Source organism: Diadema setosum, chromosome 2, assembly GCF_964275005.1.
Source record: "Diadema setosum chromosome 2, eeDiaSeto1, whole genome shotgun sequence".
NCBI classification, from domain to species: domain Eukaryota; kingdom Metazoa; phylum Echinodermata; class Echinoidea; order Diadematoida; family Diadematidae; genus Diadema; species Diadema setosum.
Genome location: NC_092686.1, coordinates 18,519,330 through 18,545,480, shown reverse-complemented (window position 1 = coordinate 18,545,480; position 26,151 = coordinate 18,519,330). Strand labels below are relative to the sequence as shown.

The window sequence follows — 26,151 nt, the reverse complement described above, 5'->3', positions numbered from 1 at the left end:
AAATAACGACGCGTCAGAATGCAGTCTAACGCTCTCACAATTTTATCATACATAGGGTTTTTCCCTGACTGTTTTTACTCCGGAGCTCTTGCAATATTCAGGCTTTTGTAATACTATCTGACAAACTTTTTACTTTACCATTTTACTTCATAGCTCAGCACTTCCCATTCTCTCTCATACCCTCTTACCCATTACATTTAAATGAAATACAACTAAATTTAGTTTGCGTGCCTGCATAATACTCTTTGGAAATTATAAGTGAGAATGTTCTTAGGTTTTGGCTCACTTCAAAATGAGAACCAATCGAACTGTCACAACATGAGAAAATGTATAACTAATAATTTGTTGGAACCGTAAGCAAATGCCAGCTGAAGGCGAGTAGGCAAGTGTGTTTAAAAGCATTAGATTATGCACGGAGATCGTACAGTTACTTGATAGATGATCTTTTCTCGAATATTGGTACTAGCAAAAGGGCTAGAAAAAGCAGCTATTATAATTCGTTAGGCATGCATAATGGCCCAATGAGTGTTACAAGAGAACTGGAGTAAGACAGGTCTTTCATTTTGTTTTGTCTCTCCTGATCGTTCGTAAGAAATGCTAATTCATGACCACCTTTTCCCAATTTGATTGGAGCATGCATTCATAATGGAAAATAGTTGACATAATAATCTATCCCCAGGCATTATCATACCAACATGTACTGATATATACATGTACTATATCTTTGTGAGACGTAGATATAAAATGTCTGAGGTTTTCGATTATAGTAATTTCGAGGAAATTTCTTTAATTTTTATCATATATTATGTAAACTTAAGGCTATTAGATTTTCATCCACTTACCTCTGTTCCTGTGAAAAAATGGAAGTGTCAACCTCAATGTCATCCACGAATCGCACGTACTCGGGCGGCCAGTGGAAAAAAAAAAAAAAAAAAAAAACACCGGTCACACGCGCCAAAGGCCATGGCATGCAGTGCCAATATAATAATAGCTCGCACAAATTGATACATAACATTTGTGTTTGTGTGCATGGGGACGATCCGATGGTTCATACAACAAAAGGGTTTCGTACAATTATTTTTAACATTGTTAAACGTACTCTTCCACATTTACGTAGCATATAATGTGTCTTTATATTTATTTGGATTGTTATCTTGAGAATTGCTAAAAACAGTTATTATGAAAAAGTGGACCTTTCAGAATTTAGGGGGGTGCGTACGCACCCGACGCACCCCCCCTGGCTACGGGCCTGCGTGGTACCATTCGCTCCATTCGCTCAATCATAAATATTGTTTAAAATACGTGATTTACTATCATATTGTTTCATCGCGTTCAACTGAATTTTTCTTTTGTGTACACGTCCTTTTAAGGTTACACTTATCTGAATTTGAAGGAAAATATGAGAAAGAGAGGACTCAAGCAGAATGAATAGTTGGAAGCTCATGTACGATCTCATAAAGAATGATTTAAGTGAATAGAGGATGTGAGAGAAGAAGATTCCGACAGGGAGATATGGAGAGAGAGAGGGAGAGGGAGAGGGCGAGAGAGAAAAAAACCTACAACACACCGGTACCGTTGAATGCATGAGAGGATGTACGCAGGATCGTCGCAGGTTGGTTGCTTGGGCAAACTAACCGTCTGACGACGACGGACTGCGCATGCGCCCTGTGCGAATATTTGGCTCGGCAAAAAGCGAGGAAGATGAGGGCTATACCGACCTGGGTAGATAAAGTTCAGGATAGGGACAGAGTCGAGCAGTGGTAAGTATTATCTCTACATGCATTTGTTGGATACTATCGAATGAATATCCGTCAGTCTATTTCTGCTTGTGCAAAGAATCATGTACGCTGAATCAAATAGTGAAATAGCCTTGAATCTACCAAGTGACATTTATAATAGTCCCATATATTGGAAACTGTGAGATGAAATTTCACTATTCAGTTTGTATGGTTGGACCTACTAACGTTACTCATCGACCGCCTTGTTTATTTGCTTGATAAGAATATTTAACACTGAAATTCACGTAAAAAACTTGACCTACGTGATTGAGAAAATCCAGCACTATCAAATGCCGTTGTTCCCTTTTTGATTCGAAGTTTCAGTGCAAAAATATCGCCGTCGAACTTGCGTGGCCTCGTTCCAGCTCCCCGCGGCTTGTGTTAAAGCGACCTTATTGAGATCGACCGCTGTTTTTGCATTACCATTGACAATGCACGCAAACCGAGTTGTATTGAACACCGTGTTGTACACTGGTTGTACAAAGCTTTCTAGAAACTTCCATAGACATTACATTACGATTTGGTGAAAATCGGTCACTTATCACTAGTCACCAGCCAGTAAGTTCAACTGTCACAACACACACAAATCACACTATTACTAATTCACATACTTGCACACTCATTCACAACAGGAAACTCCCTTAGCCCCCTCCAAAAATCCATCCAAAATCCCAAATTTTACCGTAAAAAGTGCAGAATCGGCGCTACTTTCTAAAAGCGCGCGCGGATAAGGCCCAGTTTTAAGAGTACGGGTCGCCGAAAAAGCGCTAAAAATCGAGAAATACGCCGTTCTCGCGGGATTTTTTGCTTATCGCAAGCTTGGAGTGTAATGGTATCCTCAAAAACGCAAAAGAAAAACAAAATGTCCGTACGTGCCGATACAGTGTCCCAGTGTACAAGGGTTGAATGCAAGTGCCGAGGCCCCAGTATTCGGTCACCAACGGTCGCCGCAACTTCCCCGGTGCAATTTTGCGCCAACAAGGTAGCGCGCGCGCTCGTTTTTCAGCTGCCTTGAACACGCATTGACTTTGAACGCGCACATCGCGTGACCGAATACTGGAGCCGATGACCGTATACTGGGGAATTTTCAAGGTGAAATATTTCGCGATTTTGTGCAATTCTGTGAGATATTTTACGAAATGAAAGTTGAGATTAAAGAAATTTGATATATTTCACATACATTGCTGTAGATATGATGTATGTATGTATTATTTTAGTTTAAAAAATATTGCAAAAAAGCTTAAGTGACCGCATACTGGGGATGTTACCCTAACGTTAATGACCAGTGAATTTTTGCGTTTTCCCACACTATCCTCATCAACGGTCAAAACCAATCCATTTTTATGTGCTCTGTGCGCAGTGAAGTGCGTACTAAGCGCTCTGTGCGCCAATGTATACGCAGTCGGTTTCAAAAAGGGTGGTCGATATGTAGTAGGGCTACCATACATTATCATTTGAGGTAACTAATTAACCAGTATGTTATCATGGTTATTATACACAGCCCACCGCTACTACAGCAGCGACTGGGCTGTGTATAGTTACATCATGGCATGGTTAATGCTGATGGAATCCCATATTAAAACGCATCTGTAGAATCACAGGGAATAATTTTTCAACTCGGATTTGATTAGCAATTTCAGCTGATGAACAGTATTTCAAATGGTATCCTGCTGTAACCCTAACACTTCCATGCACATGGAAGAAGACTGCTACTCAATAATGCTAACGTTAGGCCAACAGTAACTACACAAAAATTAGTTTGTGAATTGTGCAGGTCTACAGCGTTAACAAACCGGTTAGTACTAACCCACTAACAGTTAGTAATACTACTAGTAGCAGTGCCAGTGCAGTAGGGCCAAGTGGTGTAAAAATGCATAGAGTAAGATACCCCGTTTGCGGCAGTTTAAACTGTAAACAAATCAGGCAAATTATTTTAAACTAGCGTTCGTCATTCAGCACTAGATGGCGCTCTCGTGCATGTACAGTACATCGTTTTCTACACGCGCAGTGTGCTCAGTTCGCGACGATCGCTAGCTGTAGCAGTTATGCACTTGTCAATGTAATGACTCACCCCACTACCCCCAGACATGGGTGCGTCATTTCCTCGTTTGGTCCGTCAAATTTGTGACCCAGGTAGACCGGGGGCCCAGAGCATTTATTCAGCTGAAAAGGGTCACACTTTTTGATGGTCTCATCATATAAGGATGTGGCCAAGGGTCGATAAAATGAATTGCTGGCATGTCACATCCTGTACCGTAAGCCTAGGGACCACAAAAAGGGACCCCGAAAAATGGATTTATTCAGCCGAAGGGGGTCACGGACAAAAGTTGGTGGATATTGTTCCTTTGGGTGTACTTATCATGAAAACAGCAATGCCAGCTATTTTATCCTGTACGGGGCCCCAGACAGTAGCCCCAAAGGGCTCTACAAATATGGTGTTATTCAGCTGAAAAGGGTCACGGCTAATTTCTTTTGCAATGGAAGTAGTTCCCATCAGAGATATCCAAAACACCAATGCCAGCCATTTTGTCCTGTACGGGGCCCCAGACAGTAGCCCCAAAGGGCCCCACCCCCCCCCCCCCCATAGGCCCTACGTACAAACACACACAAACATTGATTTTATTCAGTTGAAAAGAGTCAGAATGGCTAATTTCTTTTGTAATGGAAGGAGAACCAATCAGACATATCCAAAACACCAAAGCCAGCTATTTTATCCTGTACGGGGCCCCAGGCAGTAGCCCCAAAGTGCCCTACCCCCTATAAGCCCTACGTATAAACACACACACACACACACATTAACTTTATTCAGCTGATAACAGTAATGGCTAATTTCATTTGCAGTTAAAGTAGTACCCATCAGAGATATACAAAACACCAAAGCCAGCTATTTTATCCTGTACGGGGCCCCAGACAGTAGCCCCAAAGTGCCCCACCCCCTATAAGCCCTACGTATAAACACACACACACACACACACACATTGACTTTATTCAGCTGATAACAGTAACGGCTAATTTCATTTGCAATGAAAGTAGTACCCATCAGAGATATACAAAACACCAAAGCCAGCTATTTTATCCTGTACGGGGCCCCAGACAGTAGCCCCAAGGTGCCCCCCCCCCCCCCCCCCCCCCGACACACATACTCACACAATAGTTTCATTCAGCTGAAAAGGGTCACGGCTAATAATTTCTTTTGCAATGGAAGTAGTACCCATCAGAGAAATCCAAAATACCAAAGCCAGTTATTTTATCCTGCACGGGGCCCCAGACAGTAGCCCCAAATTGCCCCCTTACCCCCTCCCCCCTCAACCCCCCCCCCCCCCCCCCCACACACACACACATTGATTTTATTCAGCTATAAAGGGTCACGGCTACTTTCTTTTGCAATCGGAAGAAGTATTCATCAGAGATATCCAAAGCACTAAAGTCAGTTATTTTATCCTGTATGGGACCCCAGACAGTAGCCCCAAAGTGCCCCCTACACACACACACACACACACACACACACACACGCACACACACACACATATTGGTTTCATTCAGCCGAAAAGGGTCACGGCTATTTTCTATTGCAATGGAAGTAGTACCCATCGGATATCCAAAATACCAAAGTCAGATATTTTATCCTGCACGGGGGCCCAGACAGTAGCTCCAAAGTGTTTTGCTTTATTCTCTTTATTGTTTGCATCTCTTCTTCTTCTTAGATATGCGTTCCTTCGTCTTCATTTTCGCGACAACGACAACGTCCTCCTCATCATCATCAGTTTTGCTGTTCTGGCAAACATTTTCGAGCGTATCGGCTACGTTTGATTTTAGAGCGGCGAGAGCGGAAGACATGCGTAATTGAGTCTGGGAAAGCATAGCGTAGGAACAGCATAGCTAAAGTGGCTAACAGCGTTATCGAAGCAGGAATGAAGCGTCGTAGGAACAGGCCTTGATTTTATACGAGAGTAGAGAACTTAGTGAGAGCGTCGTGCTTTGATCAAGAAAGCGGCGCAGCAGCGGGACCATGTCGTTGGTGTTTAGTTTAGACTACTTCCCGTTCTTGTGCCGCTGTTCCTACGGTCAGAAAAACCTGGAATTGTTACGCTCATCCCGCGGTATTTACACTGTCACTGCTCTCTCCCCGTTTGAGCTACGATTCAATATAGGTCAATCTTGATGGGGAGATGGGGAAGAAATTTTGAACCAGTTCAAAATTTCTTCCCGATCTGTAAAATTGCCAGATCCAACCCCATCACCCGAACACTGCTGCTACGATGCTCCTGGTCCCCGTACACTTTTGCCGCTCTCTCCCGATCTGACAGATTGAATAGATCGGGATGCAGATCTTGATAGTGGAATTACATGTGGGGACACTTTAGGAACACTCCGTGGGGCTATATAACTGGTTTCGGTGTTTTTGATACCTCGTTGAGTACTACTTCCATTGCAACAGAAATTATAGCAGTGATTCTTTTCACTTAGAATAAAATAATACGGGAGCACTTTCCAGCTACTGGCTGGGGGCCCCTTAAAGAATAAAAATAACTGGATGGGTTTGTGTTTTACGTATCTCAGCTGTTAATTCCACTGCCAAGGAAAATAGGCATGCATGACTCTTTTCACCTAAAAACGCTTAATTCATACGGGGTGGGAATACCTCGGGGCTATACCTGTCAAGGGCCCTGCATCTGGGTCAATTTCGCTCCTCTTTTAATCGAATTCTTTAATGTTGAATTAAATTTAGCAAACATTTCGCCTAGATGACATGGTAGTTCAATGTCATAATCTCTTCATTCAAATTCATTTTGAAACATTCACATGACCTCTAACCTTATTCTAAATAAAACTTTTTCAACTGAAATCCATATATAAGACAAGCACCATTCCACTATCCGTTCATTCATAAATTCATAGTGATATAGTCACGTGATCACATCCTGCGCTCATTCATTCAAATTGATTTCTGGCCATCTAATTTAACATGTTCTGTAGTCAATTAAACAGATATGTTCATGCTTGACCTCTTTCCTTATTTTCTTTCATCGTAGTTATTGTTTTGTAAGCATCATAACATTTCATGTTTTCGTATTCGTTTAAGAGACTTTGACACCAGTTTTTTTTTTTTTTTAACATGCTTTTTTAATCCGAAGAAGTAAGAAGCCACAAATTATCTGGCCGTTGCGAGCGCTTTATTACGAGCGGTCGGCCAGTTCCAGGAAGTCAAGGTTATGATCCTCAAATGTTTTTTTTTTAATAATTCTTTCTATGTCTTCTAGAGATATACGTCTGTATCTATTATGCTGTCATGACTATAAAAAATGAAGTTAATCTGCATTACTGGTACACGTATAGGCCTATAATGACATGTATATGAAAGAGAAGGAGCGTTACAGAACAACCAAATCCAGTTATACTAGATTAAAAAAAATATGATACTTTTACTGCTTTAAACGAAAGCACACATAGAAAGACACGTTAAAATGATCTGAAACAAAGAAATAGCATGATTTGAATTTGAATGAACATGTTTGGAATTTGACTGTCTTTCGCGAAATTTAATGACTGAAATACCCTTTTCGGCAAGTCAAGGCGAATTTGAATGAACGTAGGGTACTAGCCAATTTGAATACCCATTTTACGAATTTTACAAAAGTGCGAAATTGGCTGGGAAAACCTAACTGGCTTTGATGTTTTGGGTATCTATGATGTAAACTAAGGCCTACTTCGATTGTAAAAGAAAAACAACACTATGACTCTTTTCAGCTAAATGATATCATAATAATTATGTGGGGGAGGGGCACTTTATGGCTACTGTTCTAGGCCCAGTACAGGATGAAATGACTGGTTTTCGTAATATGGTCATCTCGGTTGCACACTATACAGAAGTATGTTTCCTTTGCAAATTTCTTGGGTGTTTTGCTACTGTAACCTATAGGACCCCGTATACAGGATAAGATGACTTGCTTTGGTGTTTGTGATATCTCTGTTCAGTAGGCCCTGATATTTACGTTACAAAAGAATTTGTAAGACCATTTTCAGCTGATTCACAGTACATGTATAATGGATGGGACACTGTGGAGCTACTGTCTGGGGCTCTGTACAGGATAAAATAACTGGCCTTTGTGTGTTGAATATCTCTGATAGGTAATTCTTCCAGTGCAAAAGAAATTACCCTTGTTTGGGGCTATACTGTCTGGGCCCCGTACAGGATAAAATAACTGGCTTTGGTATTTTGGATATCTCTGATGGGTACTACTTCTATTGCAAAAGAAATTAGCCGTGACCCTTTTCAGCTGAATGAAACTAATGTGTGTGTGTGTGTGTGTGTGTGTGTATGTGGAGAGGGTGGGGGACACTTCGGGGCTACTGTCTGGGGCCCCATACAGGATAAAATAACTGGCTTTGGTGCTTTGGATATCTCTGATGGGTACTATATACTTCCATTGCAAAAGAAATTAGCCGTGACCCTTTTTGGCTGAATGAAACTAGTGTGTGTGTGTGTGTGTGTGTGTGTGTGTGTGTGTGTAGGGGTGCACTTTGGGGCTACTGTCTGGGGCCCCGTACAGGATAAAATAACTGGCCTTAGTGTTTTGAATATCTCTGATGAGTATGCCTACTACTTCCGATTGCAAAAGAAAGTAGCCATGACCCTTTTCAGCTGAATAAAATCAATGTGTGTGTGTGGGGGGGGGGGGGGGGGAGGGAGCAATTTGGGGCTACTGACTTGGGGCCCCGTGCAGGATAAAATAGCTGGCTTTGGTATTTTGGATATCTCTGATGGGTACTACTTCCATTGCAAAAGAAATTAGCCATGACCCTTTTCAGCTGAATGAAACTAATGTGTGTGTGTGGGGGGGGGGGGCACTTTGGGGCTACTGTCTGGGGCCCCGTACAGGATAAAATAGCTGGCTTTGGTGTTTTGGATATCTCTGATGAGTACTACTTAAATTGCAAAAGAAATTAGCCGTGACCCTTTTCAGCTGAATAAAATCAATGTGTGTGTGTGTGTGGGGGGGGGGGAGGGGGCATTTTGGGCTACTGTCTGGGGCCCCGTGCAGGATAAAATAACTGGCTTTGGTATTTTGGATATCTCTGATGGGTACTACTTCCATTGCAAAAGAAATTAGCCGTAACCCCTTTTAGCTGAATGAAACTAATGTGTGTGTGTGTGCCGGGGGGGGGGGGGGGGGGGGCCTCCTTTGGGGCTACTGTCCGGGGCCCCGTATATACTGGATAAAATAGCTGGCTTTGGTGTTTTTTGATATCTCTGATGGGTACTCCTTCCATTGCAAAAGAAATTAGCCGTGACTCTTCTCAGCTGCACGAATAAAATCAATGTTTGTGTGTGTTTGTACGTATGGCCTATGGGGGTGGGGCACTTTGGGGCTACTGTCTGGGGCCCCGTACAGGATAAAATAGCTGGCTTTGGTGTTTTGGATATCTCTGATGGGAACTACTTCCATTGCAAAAGAAATTAGCCGTGACTCTTTTCAACTGAATAAAATCAATGTTTGTGTGTGTTTGTACGTAGGGCCTATGGGGGTGGGGCCCTTTGGGGCTACTGTCTGGGGCCCCGTACAGGATAAAATAGCTGGCATTGGTGTTTTGGATATCTCTGATGGGAACTACTTCCATTGCAAAAGAAATTAGCCGTGACCCTTTTCAGCTGAATAACACCATATTTGTGGGGCCCTTTGGGGCTACTGTCTGGGGCCCCGTACAGGATAAAATAGCTGGCATTGCTGTTTTCATGATAAGTACACCCAAAGGAACAATATCCACCAACTTTTGTCCGTGACCCCCTTCGGCTGAATAAATCCATTTTTCGGGGTCCCTTTTTGTGGCCCCTAGGCTTACGGTACAGGATGTGACTTGCCAGCAATTCATTTTATTGACCCTTGGCCACATCCTTATACGATGAGACCATTAAAAAGTGTGAACCTTTTCAGCTGAATAAATCTTCTGGGCCCCCGGTCTAAGGTGTTCATCATTTTACCAGCTTTGTCCGTCAAATTTTTGACCGAGGGGTGCGTCAAAATCACATCATTGTCGGTCAAATTTTTGACTGAGGGGTGCGTCATGGTACGTCACTTGGCTATGGAAAATAACACGCATGATTTTGAACCGAGGGGTGCGTCATGGTACATTACTTGGCTATGGAAAACCGCACACATTTTTATTGCACGCTACCAGTACCGGATACACGTACCGCGAGTGAAATTACAGTGAGCGCTTTCCCGCGGCAAGTGAAAATCAAAGTCGGGAAGCGTTTTGGAATAAGAGGGGAAAATGCTTGCCAGAATCTGGCAAGCAAATAATTTAAAAGCCACCCTTTCTCCTCACATTTTCCCTCCAACAAACCCATGAAATCATGCATACTCAATCTCAAACCAGGGACTGTTCAGCGATGTAACAATTTCAACCTTACTGTTGAACACTTAGTGCCTATTGCATATTGCGATGCAACACCAACACACATTGCTATCGAAGAAAGTTTGTTTATATTCCAATACAATGTGCATCTAAATAATGTTCTGTGGTGACAAAGGCGAATTTTTGACAGTAAAAGAAGCGGCAGCAGAAGAAACTGCCTGCCGCATGCCATTTTCTGCTCGCGGGATAGCCCGATCAGACGCGCGACGCTGTTATAGTACGCTGTGCGAATCTCTACGTACAGCGACTGGGCTGTACTGTATATACAGTAGTTACTCGTGGGAATGCCGTGGCGTGGTGTGTACCTGCGCTGCAGTATGCATCCACCGGACTAGCAATGGCCGCGCACACACAGCGCATCTGCACAAATGTGATTGTCATGTATGGATTGCATGCACAGAATACATGCTACTGTACGGAATATCGTAGCAGCAGCGTGATGTACGGTGAATGACGGTACGGTGCTTACAGGGCCAGGGTAAGGGAAACTCGCCGAAACTTTTACAAATTATGTTTACGAACCAAAAGAAAATGAAATTGCTTGAATAAAACGTATGCAAAAATCGTTTCAGTATTTTTGGGGGTCCGTCAAATGGGCCATCCCGTCAAATGTAACGAGGATATCCGTCAAAAAAGTGACCGATGTGTGCGTCACTTTCAACGTGTTGTCCGTCAAAAAAGTGACTGTGGTGTTCGTCACTTGCAGCGTTTTGTCCGTCAAGAAAGTGACTGTGGTGTCCGTCAAAAACCCCGTGTGGTCAGTCAAAAAATGACCATGACGCACCCATGTCCGGGGGTAGTGGGGTGCGTCATTACATTGACAAGTGCATTATGACAGGGGTGCATTGATATCATTCTTTTCAAAAGTAATACGGCCGTACTGCAAACAACATGTTCGAATCACAAACCTGAACTACTTTTGCCATCCTGTATGTGGGTTTGCGTCTGCTACATACCGCTAGTAGCCCGAGGAGGACGATCTGTTCGGCATGCTAAGTCGTGACCTTTGTCGTGACCTTGGGTGTATTTTTGTACTTAATCCACATTGCGCAAAATATGGCAGTATCGAAACTTCACTTTTTTCAAAATTGAAGTGTTTTCTGATTTTTTGAAAGGAAAATTTATCGACCTCACGTAGGCTCAGTATGTTACAACGGTACACGAAATGGACCTTGCAATGCCTGTTTCAGTGAAATTGGCTGGCCCGATCGGAGCCCATGAAGAGCTTTGCGGTTGCTGCCGCGGGAGTCGCTATGGGTGTTGTGTGATATACGACTGCCCGCGGACGCCGCGCGCTGGCTCAGCTCTCTACTTACGATGATTGGCAAATCAAAGCCACTAGGGCCGCTAGCGGCTGCTAGGGCGCTCACTACTACAATGGGAAAATCATAAACGTGAAAAGTTATTAAAATGCAAGATTTTTACAAGACAACGAAAAAAGCGGCTGATTTCAACACATTTCATGTGTATATTACGTATCAATCTACGGATAATTGATCTCATTTCATGGCTTGGTGTACATCTGATTTTTATATGAAAACCGCTACTTAAACCTTTTCACATATCATTTATAAACGCTATTGTTATCATTTAAAAAAAATTGACGAATGACAAATGCAGTTTTCATGATTTACCAGGGCAAAACCTGGCACAATTTTCACCGATATGCACTGTAGTAGCGTAGCTCTGCTTGCGACACAGTGTACAATTCCTATAGATGCAATACGTGCGTGCTCTGCGATCTTCAGCTGAATGCCTTCACATGTCTCGCAAACATTGCGTAAGCACCAATTCCCATTGCGAAAGCACGTGAAAATAGCAGGGGCACATGCGTGTACCGGTGGCAAACAGGGATTTCAATTCTTGCGATGTTGTTGATGTCTTTCTCATGTTTTTCTCATTTATTCTATGGAAACATCCACTTTCCGGAAAAAAATGGCGACCCACATCAGCTCACGAAAGTTCTATATTTCGTAAGGATATATTTTCAAAATCCATGAACATCAGGAAAACAAAAAAAAATCCACATTCTTAGACCCTTGTTTCTTAACTGTTATGTTAAGAAGTACCAAAAATAGAATTTTGGATGCGATATGTTGTCATTTAGGTGAGAAAATTTCACTTTTGTTGGAGATTGTGCCCATTTTATCGGTTGATTTTTATGCCTCCGCCACGAAGTGGTGCCGGAGGCATTATGTTTTCGGGTTGTCCGTCCGTCCGTCCGTCCGTCCTTCCGTCCGTCCGTCCGTCCGTCCTTCCGTCCTTCCGTCCGTCCGTCCGTCCTTCTGTCCGTCCGTAATGAATTTTGTGGACAAGGTAACTATCAAAACCTGTTGAGGTATCCTAATGAAACTTGGCATGTATGTGTATTAGGGGGTGAAGTTGTGCCTATCAACTTTTGGGTGCACATGCTCAAGGTCAAAGGTCAAAAGGTCAAGGTCAAATACATAAAATTTCACTATTTCCACCATATCTATTGAATGCCTGAAGATATTTTCTTGAAACTTATTGTATACATGTATTACCCAATTAAGATTCTCTGGTGAAAGTTTGCGTCATGAGGTCAAAGGTCAAAAGGTCAGGGTCAAATACATGAAATTTCACTATTTTCGCCATATCTATTGAATGCCTGAAGATATTTTCTTGAAACTTAGTGTATACATGTATTACCCAATTAAGATTTTCTGGTGAAAGTTTGGGTCATGAGGTCAAAGGTCAAAGGTCAAAAGGTCAAGTAAAAATATCAAAACTTCTTTTTTTTCTCCGTGCCTTGGAAAATTGTTCAAGGTATCTTCATGGAACATAGTATATACATGTACTGACTGGAAGTGATTATCTAGAGAATGTAGGGTTCATGGGGTCAAAGGTCAGGGGTCAAAGGTCAAGTGCAACACTTCAAAATTTTACTATTTCCCTCATATTTATGCAATGCCAGCAGGGTTATTATTTTTTTACACTTGGTGTATGCATGTGTAACCTAATAGAAATTCTCTGGAAAGTCTTTTTTTTCTTCTTTTTTTTGCCTCAAAGGTCAAAAGGTCAAAGATTAAGTGAAAGTGCTGAACTAACTTTTTCCTCCATATCTCGAAGTGGCTCAAGTTATCTTGAAACTTAGTACATATTATGCATGTTCTACCTGAAAGTGATTATCTTATGAATTTTAGGGTCAAGGGCCAGATGAAAATGGTAAGAATTTACTATTCAATTCAGAAATTGCACTTTTTCTCCACACCTGTACCTTGAAAATTACTCAATGCCTAAATGTATGAATGGGTCAAAGTCAAGTTAAAGTCCTTAAATCCCTAGATACATGCTCTCCTATTCATCCAATTAAACCTAGGTCAAGGAAGGTGAACATTCAACACATTTGTGACAAACTTGTCATTTCAGTATTTTGCCAATTTTGTGAAAATGTAATCACTCATTGTCCACATGTACTATCTAGACCTATTGGGAAAATCATGCATTATGGCGGAGGCATACCAGTCGCCAAAGCGACATTTCTAGTTGTTGATTGGTAGTGTGCTAGTACATGTGTAGTGTGCATGTACAGAGTGTGCCGCTGTGTTTAGCGGTATATTACTGAGTATGTTGTACCTGCCATGAATGGGCGCACGGCCGCATACTGCCACAGTTACTCTAGTATTAGTAAATTGAGATGCAATACCAGGAAAATTATTCCCTGGAATCATCCATTCTTAAAGATATATTCATTAAATTTTTACATAGAGTCTATAGACTAAAGTTCCACCCCACTCTCCCCAGACATGAGTGCATCATGGTTGTTTTTTGGACGACCATACAATGGTTTTTGATGCACCCCTCATGCTACCTCAGTTACTTTTTTGATGGACAAAAGTGCTGCACACCTCAGTCTCAAATATAAAGGCCATCCTTGGTGAGATGATACGCACCAGAGTCAAAATTTTGACGCACATCATCCGTAAATAAGGGAAATGATATTTTCATGCATTTTATTCAAGCATTTTCACTTTCTTTTTGGTTCGTAAACATAACTTCCTCTTTATATCCAAAATGCTGAAAGTGTTGATAAGTGTAAATCATTGAGACTGAAAACTTATCTATTTACTCAATCCTATCTTTTTTTTTATGCTGTATTTTAATTAAATATTTTTTTTTGTGTAATAATGCTCTTAGAAACATCATTGTTAAGCTCTACATTAATAAGTGTTATTTATTATTATTATTATTATTATTATTATTATTATTATTATTATTATTATTATTATTATTATTATCATTATTATTATTATTATTATTATTATTATTATTATTATTATTATCATTATTATTATTATTATTATTATTATTATTATTATTATTATTACTATTATTATTATTATTATCATACTCCCACCCCCACATAGTGTGTATGGGGGTATATAGGAATCATTATTATTATTATTATTATTAAACATAATTGTTAAAGTTCCAGTTTCCCTTAATGCCCTGCATGTACCGTAATAAGTCATTCTGCCACAATGACAACAATAATCCCTATTCTGTGTAATCCATATACATGTATGCCAGTGTGTGTGCTGATGTGCAAAAGGCATGCCTTTTGTGTGTTTCTTGCTAGGTTGAAAGCAATATGTTCGATGTTTATGGTCAACAAAACTGCATCTTTGGAGCAAATTTGGGGCAAAATTATCTCTCGTTAATGTTCTGAAAGATGGTATTGTACATGTATTGGGGGTAATGCACATTGAAAACAGAAGATAAAGCAACATCCCTGAAATGTAATCTTCTATTGTGGAAATGCCCACATCTTGCTCCGAAGACATAGTGCCTAGAGGTTGACTCATATGTTTTGGAGGAGGAGGATTAATGACAAAGGAGAGGCAGGTAAAGGGAAGCTGTAGAAACAATGTTCACAGGCAACCATTTTTTTGATATGCCTCCGCTAACGAAGTGGTGCCAGAGGCATTATGTTTTCGGGTTGTCCGTCCGTCCGTCCGTACATCTGTCCGTATGTCCGTCCGCATTTGTTTATGCGATAACTTGAGTAATATTGACTGGAATTTTACCAAACGTGGTCCAAGTATGAAGTATGATGGGGCAATTACTTGATTAGATTTTGGGTGAAATCGGCTAAAGGCCAAGGTCAAGGTCAAATCATGAAATTGTATTTGTTTACGCGATTACTCAGGACTGGATCAAGCAAATTTTACCAAACTTTGTCGGAGGATGATGTATGATGGGACAATTACTTGAATAGTTTTTTTAGTGAAATCGGACAGAGGTCAAAGGTCAAAGATCAAGGTCAAATCCTATGATTTAACTGTTTATGTGATAACTCAAAACTGGATGAAGCAACTTTCACCAAACTTGGTCAAAGGATAAAGTATGATGGGGCAATTAGTTGAGTAGTTTTTTAGTGAAATTGACAAGAGGTCAATGGTCAAAAGGTCAAGGTCAAATGCTAAAAATGTTGCTATTTCCTCCATGTCTATGCAATGCCCAAAGGTATTTTCTTGAAACTTAGTGTAGACATGTACTACTGTGTAATCATTCTCCAGAGAGAGTTTCATGTCATAAGGTAAAAGGTCAAAAGGTCAGAGGTCAGGTGAAAATGTTACAATTTCACTTTTCTCGCAAATGGTTCAATGTATCTTCATGGAACTTTGTACATACGCATGCATTGACTGGCAGGGCTTAGCTAGGGAATTCAGGGGTCATGGGGCAATAGTCAGGGTCAAAGGTCAAGGTCAACTCCTTAAATATTACACTTTTTCTTCATTATACCTTGATACTTAGTCAATGCATTAACTTAAAGTCAAGTAAAAATCCTCAATTCCCCAAATACTTGTACATGTACCTGTGCTCTTAGACAATTAAAGCAGACCTAGTTTAAGGAAAGTGAACATTCAAGACATTTCTGACAAACCTGTCATTTCATTGTTTTGCCAGTTATGTGAAACTGTCATCACACATTGTGAAGACATTTTACTATACACCTATTGGGCAAATCATGCATTATGGCGGAGGCATACCAGTCGCCATAGCGACATTTCTAGTTGTCTTTATTTTATCTGATAACTGATCGGTTAGTAATCATTGACAAATCACACAAGCTTGCAGTGTTGATGTGAATTTTCTGTTTCAGGACATTATCATGATTTGGAATCATTTCAAAACTATCTTAAATACTATTTTAATTGATTCACACTTGTAAGGTTTCAACTTCATGCATACAATGTATGAATGTGTAAAAAAAGGATTGCCACTTTTGGCATATAATCATAATCAATACTGGTCTTTTCCTTTCACAGTATATATGACCTCGCATTTAGACCTGATGGCTCACAGTTGATTGTTGCAGCAGGAAACAGAGTGCTAGTAAGTCAGCATTGTAATCTGCTTAATTTCTATGTTATTTGAGCTCACATACATGTACAATGTAGCTGCTGTGTGAAATTATGGAACAGACCATTTGATATTACAATATTTACTTTTGATACTTAATTATACCTAAGTGACAGTATACTGTAATAGATGTCTTTATCTTCGATTTTCCAAAATGTGACATAATGTATGTGTTAGAATGTTCATGTTCTGAAACTCAATAAGGGTGACATGCTGAAATGTAATAAAGGGGAGCTCTGACACGTTCTGTTGACCTTGTCTTATAGAACAAGAACCAAGTCAAAGAAACTAAACACCAAAAACTGGATAGAATCAGACAAACAGCAAAGAGGAAATTGGATTTTTATATTGAACATGTTTTGTTGTTGTTGTTTTTTTAAAGTGATATTCAATCCATCAAGATATATATACAAATAGGCAAGTCTGTGATATTATTCCCTCAAACTCTCCCTTTCGTGTAGTTCATTTATGTCCACTTTAAAACAAGATTAGATTTACCAAAAAAAAAAAAATATATATATATATATATACATAGAGTACAGTGTCAAGTATGATTTTGCCATCATTGAAAAATGATATGTAGACAAATGCCATAATGTAAAAACATGAAATTAATGATATTGATTTTGCAATTATTGTGAAAGAAGCATAAATTATACAGTAGGAGCATTGAATTCATAAGAAAAGAAAGGGAAACTCTCTCTCAGGCTATTTATCTATTTGTAACTTAATTACATCAATGAAGTGTTTATGTGATCATTTAGATTGCCTTAACTGCTCATAATAGTCTTGTGAGAATATTTCAAATTATTCCAGAAAACAGGAGCTTTATGAAATATAGAAGATTGCCTAAAAGATGTGCATTTTAGTGAGAGATGGACATTGCTGGTGTTATACAGTGTAGTTGTCAATGGAACTACGTAAAATAATAAAATGCTTAGTAATTCAGTAGGTCTCATTTTTTTCCCCTTCAAGAAATCATCTTTACTGAATTATTGCAAACCCAGAACAAATTTGATTTGAAGGATGATGCCACCTTGAATTCTTGCCCCCCCCCCCCTCCCCCCCCCCCAAAAAAAAAAGTAAAGATTTGTGTGTGAGAGTGTATTTAAGATCTGTTACATTATGAATGTAATTAATCATTATTTTCTGTGTGAATTATGCAAAAAGGAAAATTCTATAACTCACTTTTTTCTTCTTGGTCTTATCCTAATGAAACCTTTACTGGTCTGTTTATTTGATTCCACTTTATCTATTGAAATCAACTTAAACAAAGGAGTATTTTTTGTTGTAAGTTTGTTGTCTAATGTGGAAACATGCATGTCTTATGTATTATTTTGGTTGCCCGTGGTCGATTTTCACATCGATGCCACACTGCCTGAACAGAAAGTTGCAGCTTCGTAAAGGTCAGTAAGTTGCCAATGAGGTGCCCTTTGGGAAGTTGCCATTGAAAAGTAGTGTTCATTTGTATTCATTTGCTTCCGGGTTGATATGATTAATATAAATGACCTGTCTTTTCAAAGATGTGTTGTAACATAGAATTGATGTTTACTGTTTGTGACAGGTGTATGACACAAATGATGGAACCCTCATCCAGCCCCTGAAGGGACACAAGGACACAGTGTACTGTGTCAGCTATGCAAAAGATGGCAAGAGATTTGCTTCAGGCTCAGCAGACAAGAGTGTCATCATTTGGACCTCAAAGCTGGAGGGTATACTCAAATATACGTGAGTACCTAATTGCCTACAGGAAGAGGTAGCCGGCAGCCTATTTTACAGTACTTCTACTGTACATCACTACATAGTATTTCCTATTGAAGAAAATGAAACACTTACCCTAGTAACCATATGCAGCTTTCATGCACCTTGTGTACTGTCTGTCATAGCCAGGTGTCTAACTTCTAACTTCTATCCTCCAGTGACGAGTCGGATATTTCCAGCTAGCAGTACTGAAAGATAAATAACTTGTTATAAGCAAATGTCATGGTTCCATTCAATTCCCTTGCCTTGTCAGTGCAGTGAATTATGTTATCTTGCAATGAGATGTACTGATAACTTCATGTTTTGCAAGCGGCAGTGGGCTGTTTTGTTGACTAACGGGAATACCTATTTGGTACATGAAGGAGGACTTTGAGATATTCATACAGTGACTGTTTGACAATTACGTCTCAATCATGTACAAATGTTTACAAAACTTTTTGTTTCTATTTCACAGTTGTTGTTTTTTTTTTTCCTTCTCATAAAAATCAGCCTTCTTGCTATCCATGTCAATACCAATGTTGAACTTAGATGTTTGTCAGAAATAATCTTCAACATCTGTTCACATCTGTTCACATCTGTTATTTCAAAAGTCAGTTTAAATGTCATATTTTTGTTGGTTTGTTTTGTTTGTCTCCAAATCAGTCACAATGATCCCATCCAGTGTTTGTCATTCAACCCCATTACACATCAACTGGCAAGCTGTGCATTCAGTGACTTTGGTGAGTAATATAAAGTGCATCAGCCAGACATATTCTCTCAGTGTAGTTACTGCCTATTGCTACATATGCATAGCTTATGATCAGAAGCCGTGCAAATATCATCAGATGCCTACAACAGTGTAGAAGTGTCTTGTGTCCATTAAATAATGAAAAAGAAAAAAAAGGAACACACTATATGATTGATAGATCTGAAAATGAAAGACTTGCTTCATCCTTAGTTAGATGTGAGTGTGTGTGTGTGTAAACTTCTTTATGTTTGATAGCCCTAGGGTAGCTGTCATTTGTATTGATGATGGTACTGCCAAAGATATTGACTTCCTGCATCATATGTTGGCTGTGCTGGTCAGCACTGCGTATGGTAGTCACAATCACTGTGCAGTGTGATGACATCATTGAGATATTGTTTGCCTCATTCATTGACACTTGATATTATGCATGGGCCGTATAGTTTCTCATCTTCTCAAGAAAACATGTTCTGTTTCATGCATGCCATAAAACTTCAATGGCCTTCGATTGTGGCAATACAAATCTATACATGGTGATTAGACTCTTTCTATTTTCGAGCTGTAACATCAGCTGGTAAGAAGGGTAGAAGTGAAAAAGCAATTAGTTGCTTGATATGACAAGGGTGAACGTCAATGGTCAAGGTCAAAGGTCACCAAAATTTTTCCCGCCATAACTTAAACTATGTATGTCCTGTACAAATATTATTTGGCATTATACCACTATACCAGGTAGTCTCCCCAGTTAGTGGTCAAGATCAATGAGCTTTATCAAAATGTATTTGTGAGTGATCATGTATATGGCTAGATAATGATTGTGTGAGACACTCAAGTTGACAGTGCGCTGCAGTGGATATATTCTAGTTTACTGGCACAGAGAGAGAGAGAGAGAGAGAAGGATTAGAATATCAAAAATGTTAGATTGTGTTATACTGTGCTCTTGTACAAGTGTAGGTCATCATCGTTTGTGGATAAATCATTTGGCTAGAGACACATTGTATTCATTCAACATTACAGATTTAAGCAGTCATTATATGTCTTGTGTATTGTTACACATTAACACTTTCTTTAGGCATTGTTGAAATATACATTGAAATATTACCTCCCTTAATGCAAGTGCATTGAATATCGTAGCCAATGGGAAAATCGCCTATTTTTCTCTTGAATAATGATGATACTGCTTTCTCTTTCTATCATCGTGGTTCTAGATAGCAAATTTAACCCTTCCAAAATAGTTTTACAAGTTCAAATTCATGAAGAATTATACTAACAAAATATATGATGTATGCACGAGTGCTATTTCTATTTTTTTAAGCTATTAACAATTAATATGCTTTTCGAACAGGTCTGTGGTCCATGGAACAGAAATCTGTATCTAAACACAAGATGGCCAGCCGCATCACCTGCTGTTCCTGGACCAATGATGGTCAATACCTGGCACTTGGAATGTACAATGGCTGCATTAGCATCAGGACCAAGGTATGATGAACCATGGTCTTTTGCATCACCATAACCTCCATTCTTTGGGGGGTCTTTCTTTTTTTGTGTGTGTTTGTGTGGGGAGGGGGAAGGAAGGGGGAGTAAAAGGCCCAATGATGTGGATCACACTTTACTTTTAGAGAATTTTTACCTTCACTCTGTAGAGTAAGAACAACTTTAGGAGACTTATCAACCATCAACCCATTTACACTATTAAGCAGAAGTCGCGTTCTTAAACTTTCTTCAGCAGCCTTTCAGCTCAGTATTTATAAGTAGACAGAATACAGCAAAGGTGATCTGATCCAATCAGGTTCTGAAACTACCTACTGGGGGTGGTTCAGGTACAGTATGAATGCTACAGGTTATGAATTAGAAACAACTCTTTTGCAGACCCGGACGATATCACTGCAGGTCATTGCCTGCTAACATAAATAAACCAACCAACTCGACCAACTACCACCGATAAACATTGCACAGCGTGCACATTTTCACACTAATCAGTTTGTGACTGTGTAACAAGTAGTAGTCAAAAGTATACTCCATTTATTGAAGGTGAATTCTGTTACCATAAAAATGTAGCCAGTCAAGTCCTGCTTTGTCAAAATCAGAGCAGGTGGTGCAAGCATTCAATTTTTTGAAAGGGTACTGTGGTCAGAATTTCTCATTATCTATCAGTCTAGTACAGGTAATGTATTTTTTCAGAGACCCTTTTTATGCATACTCATGGTTATTTGTATTGCTCTGTGCATAGGTATTATCTAGTTCATGGCAAGGGGCACAACAGGGAAGTTATATCAAGGTAGAATCTATATTAATCTCATTTGGGCAACAGGGACTGTAGGGTCTTGTTTCTGTCTACAAAGATACCCGATTTGTTGTGATTTTGCTATAGTGACTTGAGAAGTGAATCAAACTATAAAGACTGTCTACAAGCGTATTTGATAAGTTGCAAAATATGCTATCTTGAACAATGTTGTGCAATCAATAAATACAATTGTCAGCATACAGATATCAATAATCTTTTCCTTGCCTTAACCTCCCTTCAGTTTTCCATTTACAGTACCAAATTTGTTCACTGGGGGAATGTATGTTTAGCTATTTGTGTGCACAACTGATTTCAGGTTAGAAAAAGACTTCTAGGTCAAACATCATTGGGCTTACAAAGTAAAAAGTATAAAGTCATATATTCATATTAAGTCATATTTTTGTGTGACCAAATTATGGTTTATTGTTTTGTGATTGATTTACACAGAATGGAGAAGAGAAAGTAAAGATTGAAAGACCTGGTGGTGGCCTTAGCCCAATCTGGAGTGTACAATGGAATCCATCAAAGTGAGTAAAAACAAGCAGGTGCTTGAATTTATGCTATAGGATCTCTCTCTCTCTCTCTCTCTCTCTCTGTCTCTTTTTGCCTTTCTATAGGTTTGTTTGTTTGTTTTAATTATTGTTTACAGTTAAGCACAGTAGCATGGCCGCAAAACATTACTGCAAAGTTCCAAAGCAGTGATTGCTAATGATGAGATGTTCTTCAGATCAAATTAGGACACTTCTTCTGGGGGTAATATGCCTCTTTCAATCCTGAAGAATCTGGCAGATATCCCCCATTCTTTGTTGTTTTTGTTTGGCCACAACAGCCACTCAATATCCACTCTTGTGGGTATTGTGTGTGGATGTGAAAAAGATATATATGCTAGTTTCTGAGGTAGCTCCATTGATGCAGTTAGCACTATCATCATTTTCTCAAAAGTACATTCTGATAAGCTTTGGCAGGATCGCCCTTGGGGGTAAGAAGTGCAAAGTTAAAGGGACTGTACAGTACAGGTTGATGTGAGGATTCAGCTTGTAACGTTTTGCGAGATGATTTTAGAAACCACTCTATATGTTAAAGAACATACAATTCTAAGGGGAATCAAAAGTTTATTTGATGAAAATTGGTTTTGAAATGACTGAGATATCTAAAAACAAGATAAAAGAAAGAGATCCTAATAAAAGTCATGGCCTGTCAATTTTATTACGGGATCGCTTTTTTGGATATCTCACCCATTTCAAGGCCAATTTTCATCAAATAAAAGTTGAATCCTTCTTGAAATTACATGCTCTTTCATATTTCATAAGCAGTTTCTCATTATCTCACAAAAAAAAAAAAAAAAAATGTTATAAACCTGAATCCTCACCTCAACCAGTACTGTACAATCCCTTTAAAAGTGTACATGTGGTCCTCATGGGGCAGGGCTATTGAGGGTCAAAACTTTGTAAAGTTCAATCATGATATCTCAGTCCAGTAGAACATGAATTTGTATTTTGTGTACAAACCCTTAACCCTATTCTAACTGGGGGGGGGGGGTCAAATTGACCCCCCCCTCGACGTTTCGCGCCACGATTTCGCAACGCGCAAAGATTTTGCCGCGTCGTTTCACGACTTTTTTCATTTGAGTCTCCCGCATATTTTGAGACCAAATTTGCAATGTCCGGATACACCGTTCTTAAGTTATGCGATGTTTTGCATATGCATGTCAACCCGAAAACCGCTCAAATTCATGATTTCGTGTGCAAATCCAATGCAAACTGTGGTTTTTTGTTTAATTGATATAAATTAGATTATTTCAACTTTTAGCCATTGAAATAAATCAATTCTAATGTAGATAAGCTTGAAAAAGTGCCTCCAACAAATTTTGGCAAAAAAACAATAGAAAACAAAAGATCGAAAAAACAATAAAATACATAAGAAATTAACAAAACAATAAAAAACAAAAGAAAATGATTTTGATTGCGCTATTTTTTTACAAGAAAATTGTTTGATGTGTCTTGAGGAACTTTGACACAAAAATTTAATAATCCTTCAGTCTTTCTGATGGAGTTATAGGTGAAAATATTATTTCATGTGTTAATTTGCATAATTAATTTATTAAAAAATATGAAATCAAAATTTTTCTATTGTATGACCATGTAATCTTGTAGTTGACATCCGGCTCTATGTTCAGGCAAAATTTTGCGGCGATCGCGCGATCGGCGGCCGAGATCTGAAGGGGGGGTCAAATTGACCCCCCCCCCAGTAAAAACTTGGTCTCAAATAGCCCAGTTAGAATAGGGTTAAGGTGAAGGGTGATACATAGTAATTGTTTTTATTACCTTGGAGATGTACAGCAATGATTTAGGTACATGTAATGGCATACCATCAAGGGGCATAACAGGGAAGTTTCATCAAGGGTGAATTACTGGTTCTGAAGCACAGATGTGCATCAAGCTACCATTGTTTTTATTTGTATACAAAATCAGTTTAGTTTGTCACATATGAAATCATTTATTTCTTAATATTCCTTCCTGAGGAGCAAATAGTATAGTAGGCACTAACACAAGCATTGTACAAGTATAACCTGTTATATGTGCATGCCTAAAAATATCAAACATATCATCACTGGAGCGACAAGACCTCGTTTCTACAAAATGTCAAATGCTCAGGAGAGCCAAGAAACATGGCGGCCAAAGCACTATAGCGAATGGGATAGCCTTTCCTTTGACAAGCTGTGGTGGCTTCATTTTTGGGGTATGATAGGTAAGATTCGGGCAGGACATCCCTTAACCGATTATTTGACCATTAATCAAAAAAAGTCATTTTCACCAAAATTTCATATACAAGGTCTTGTCACCCCAGCAACGATATGTACTTTACACATGCACTACTACATTATGTGAAATCACACTGATAGGCTGTAGACCCTTAATAGATACCTTCCGTTCTTGTGTGTATGTGAAGGTAATGTTTGTATTTGATACAAGAATCTGCATTATTGTGGTATTTAAATAATGACAACAAAATTGAACACAGCTTGTATCTAGTTCAAATGAACAGAATTGCATCTGTGAAGGAGAACAAGATGTGTGATTTGACATGATGATGATGCCAGATGATGAATAGCATTTATATAGCACCATTTATCTGTAGAACATTCAAAGGCAACATGATAAATGTTTTAATAAGCTGCTTTATAAGATATATTTATAAAGCGAATTCATGTATGTAATTGTAGAGAACGTTGCATGACACTTTTTTTTCATGGACTGAAATGGGTATCCAACTTTAAGAAGTAGAATTATTCCCTACATTATATATAAACTGTTTGAGAAATCTCTCTCTAGAAAGACTTATGAATCATGCTGATGCAATACACCTTGTTATGTTTTATAATAAGTATGTGCCAAGGTTTCATTGGGATGTCACAGTGGTGCATCATCATCATGTTGTAATTCTCTTTGGCAAACCTGAGTGCTGCAGAGAAAAATTGCTATCACTTAACAGAGTATTTGCTATCAGATAATAGAGTTTTTTATCTTCTCGTACAGGGAGGAAGCCTTTGATATCCTGGCTGTACTAGACTGGGGACAGAAATTATCCTTCTACTATCTCAGTGGAAAGCAGGTATGTACAATGAAGACTTGAGTTGAACTCACCTCGTTGTAGTACTCAATGATTATCAAGTTCTTCTGAACTGTATATAGTGGATGAAATATTTGTACCAGTATATAGCGGAGGTATTTCCAAGACTTTTGGGTCAATATTTACTGCGTACAAAAGTTGAGAACAAATGATTTAATATCTCATTGAGTGCAGTTTTGTATATTATGTGCATGAAAGCTATGAAATGACATGTAATAATTTTGGATTTTAAATGTTCTGGCATCTCATGGCCATTGATATTGGATATTGTAGATACAAGGTGTACAGTACTGAGGTACTTATCAAGTAGTGTTTCTTCTTCTCATTTTGATAATTGTGACCCGCTACAACAAAAGGATCCTAAAGTCGCTGACGGGTGACCAGAGAAAATCGAGTTTGAAGTCAGATCATCAAAATCCGTCGAAACATTTGGATTTCTGTTTTTGACATAATTTTGTAGTCTAATGTATCTTCTATCATCTGCTGAAATTTTGAAGCTAAATGATCAAAGGAAAGGCAAGAAAATAAAATTTTTCTGGGCCATGATTTTCCGATTTTCAACGGAACAGAAGCATGTCCGAAGATTTGGATTTAGTGCCGCAGCTAGACTCCGCTCCTAGCAACCAGGGAGTGATCTCATTGGTCAGTGCGTGGCATCCTGGTTACTGATTGGTTGTGCGTAGACCGCTGGCGCTAAGCTTGAATGAACATCGGGGAGGTTGCTAGGAGCGTACCTTCTATTGTCAAACGGTGAAAAATGTCTTGTTTCCCCTTGATCATGATAGCGTCGGAAGGAAAACTTTGAAGGCGGTTTTCTTGTTAGGCTGATTTCTTAAACCACTCGACATGCGCTAATAAAATCATCCATATCTCCACAACCGAATATTTTTATGAGTCATGTTATATGACATTCAAGTGGAAGAGTAAGGAAATAATGTCATGTCAATTGTCATTTTCAGAAAATTGTCCACCCCCGACTTTCGGATCGTTTTGTTGCAGCGGGTCACAATTATTATCAGTAGTTCTACATGTTAATATGAATGTCATATGATGGTATCAATGTTTGAACAAAGCAGAAGTAAATTGACAATTATCTGCCTGAACATATTGGTGATAGGTCAAAGGTCAAGGTTAAAGTCAATGAGCTTTTGTTAAATGTCATTCTCTAGCCT

The 26,151-nt window shown here is 39.2% G+C and overlaps 1 protein-coding gene across 1 annotated transcript in view; it reads left to right on the top strand.

Moving 5' to 3' along the window:
- The first annotated feature begins 1,669 nt into the window (after window positions 1-1,669).
- LOC140246211 (intraflagellar transport protein 122 homolog) overlaps window positions 1,670-26,151 on the top strand; it is a 49,572-nt gene continuing 25,090 nt past the window's right edge. The window contains exons 1-7 of the mRNA XM_072325661.1: window positions 1,670-1,760; window positions 16,490-16,556; window positions 18,148-18,311; window positions 18,987-19,063; window positions 20,411-20,544; window positions 21,797-21,876; window positions 24,886-24,961. Coding sequence (XP_072181762.1) covers window positions 1,702-1,760; window positions 16,490-16,556; window positions 18,148-18,311; window positions 18,987-19,063; window positions 20,411-20,544; window positions 21,797-21,876; window positions 24,886-24,961 — 657 coding nt within the window. The 5' untranslated portion in view covers window positions 1,670-1,701. The remainder of the gene's footprint in view (window positions 1,761-16,489; window positions 16,557-18,147; window positions 18,312-18,986; window positions 19,064-20,410; window positions 20,545-21,796; window positions 21,877-24,885; window positions 24,962-26,151) is intronic.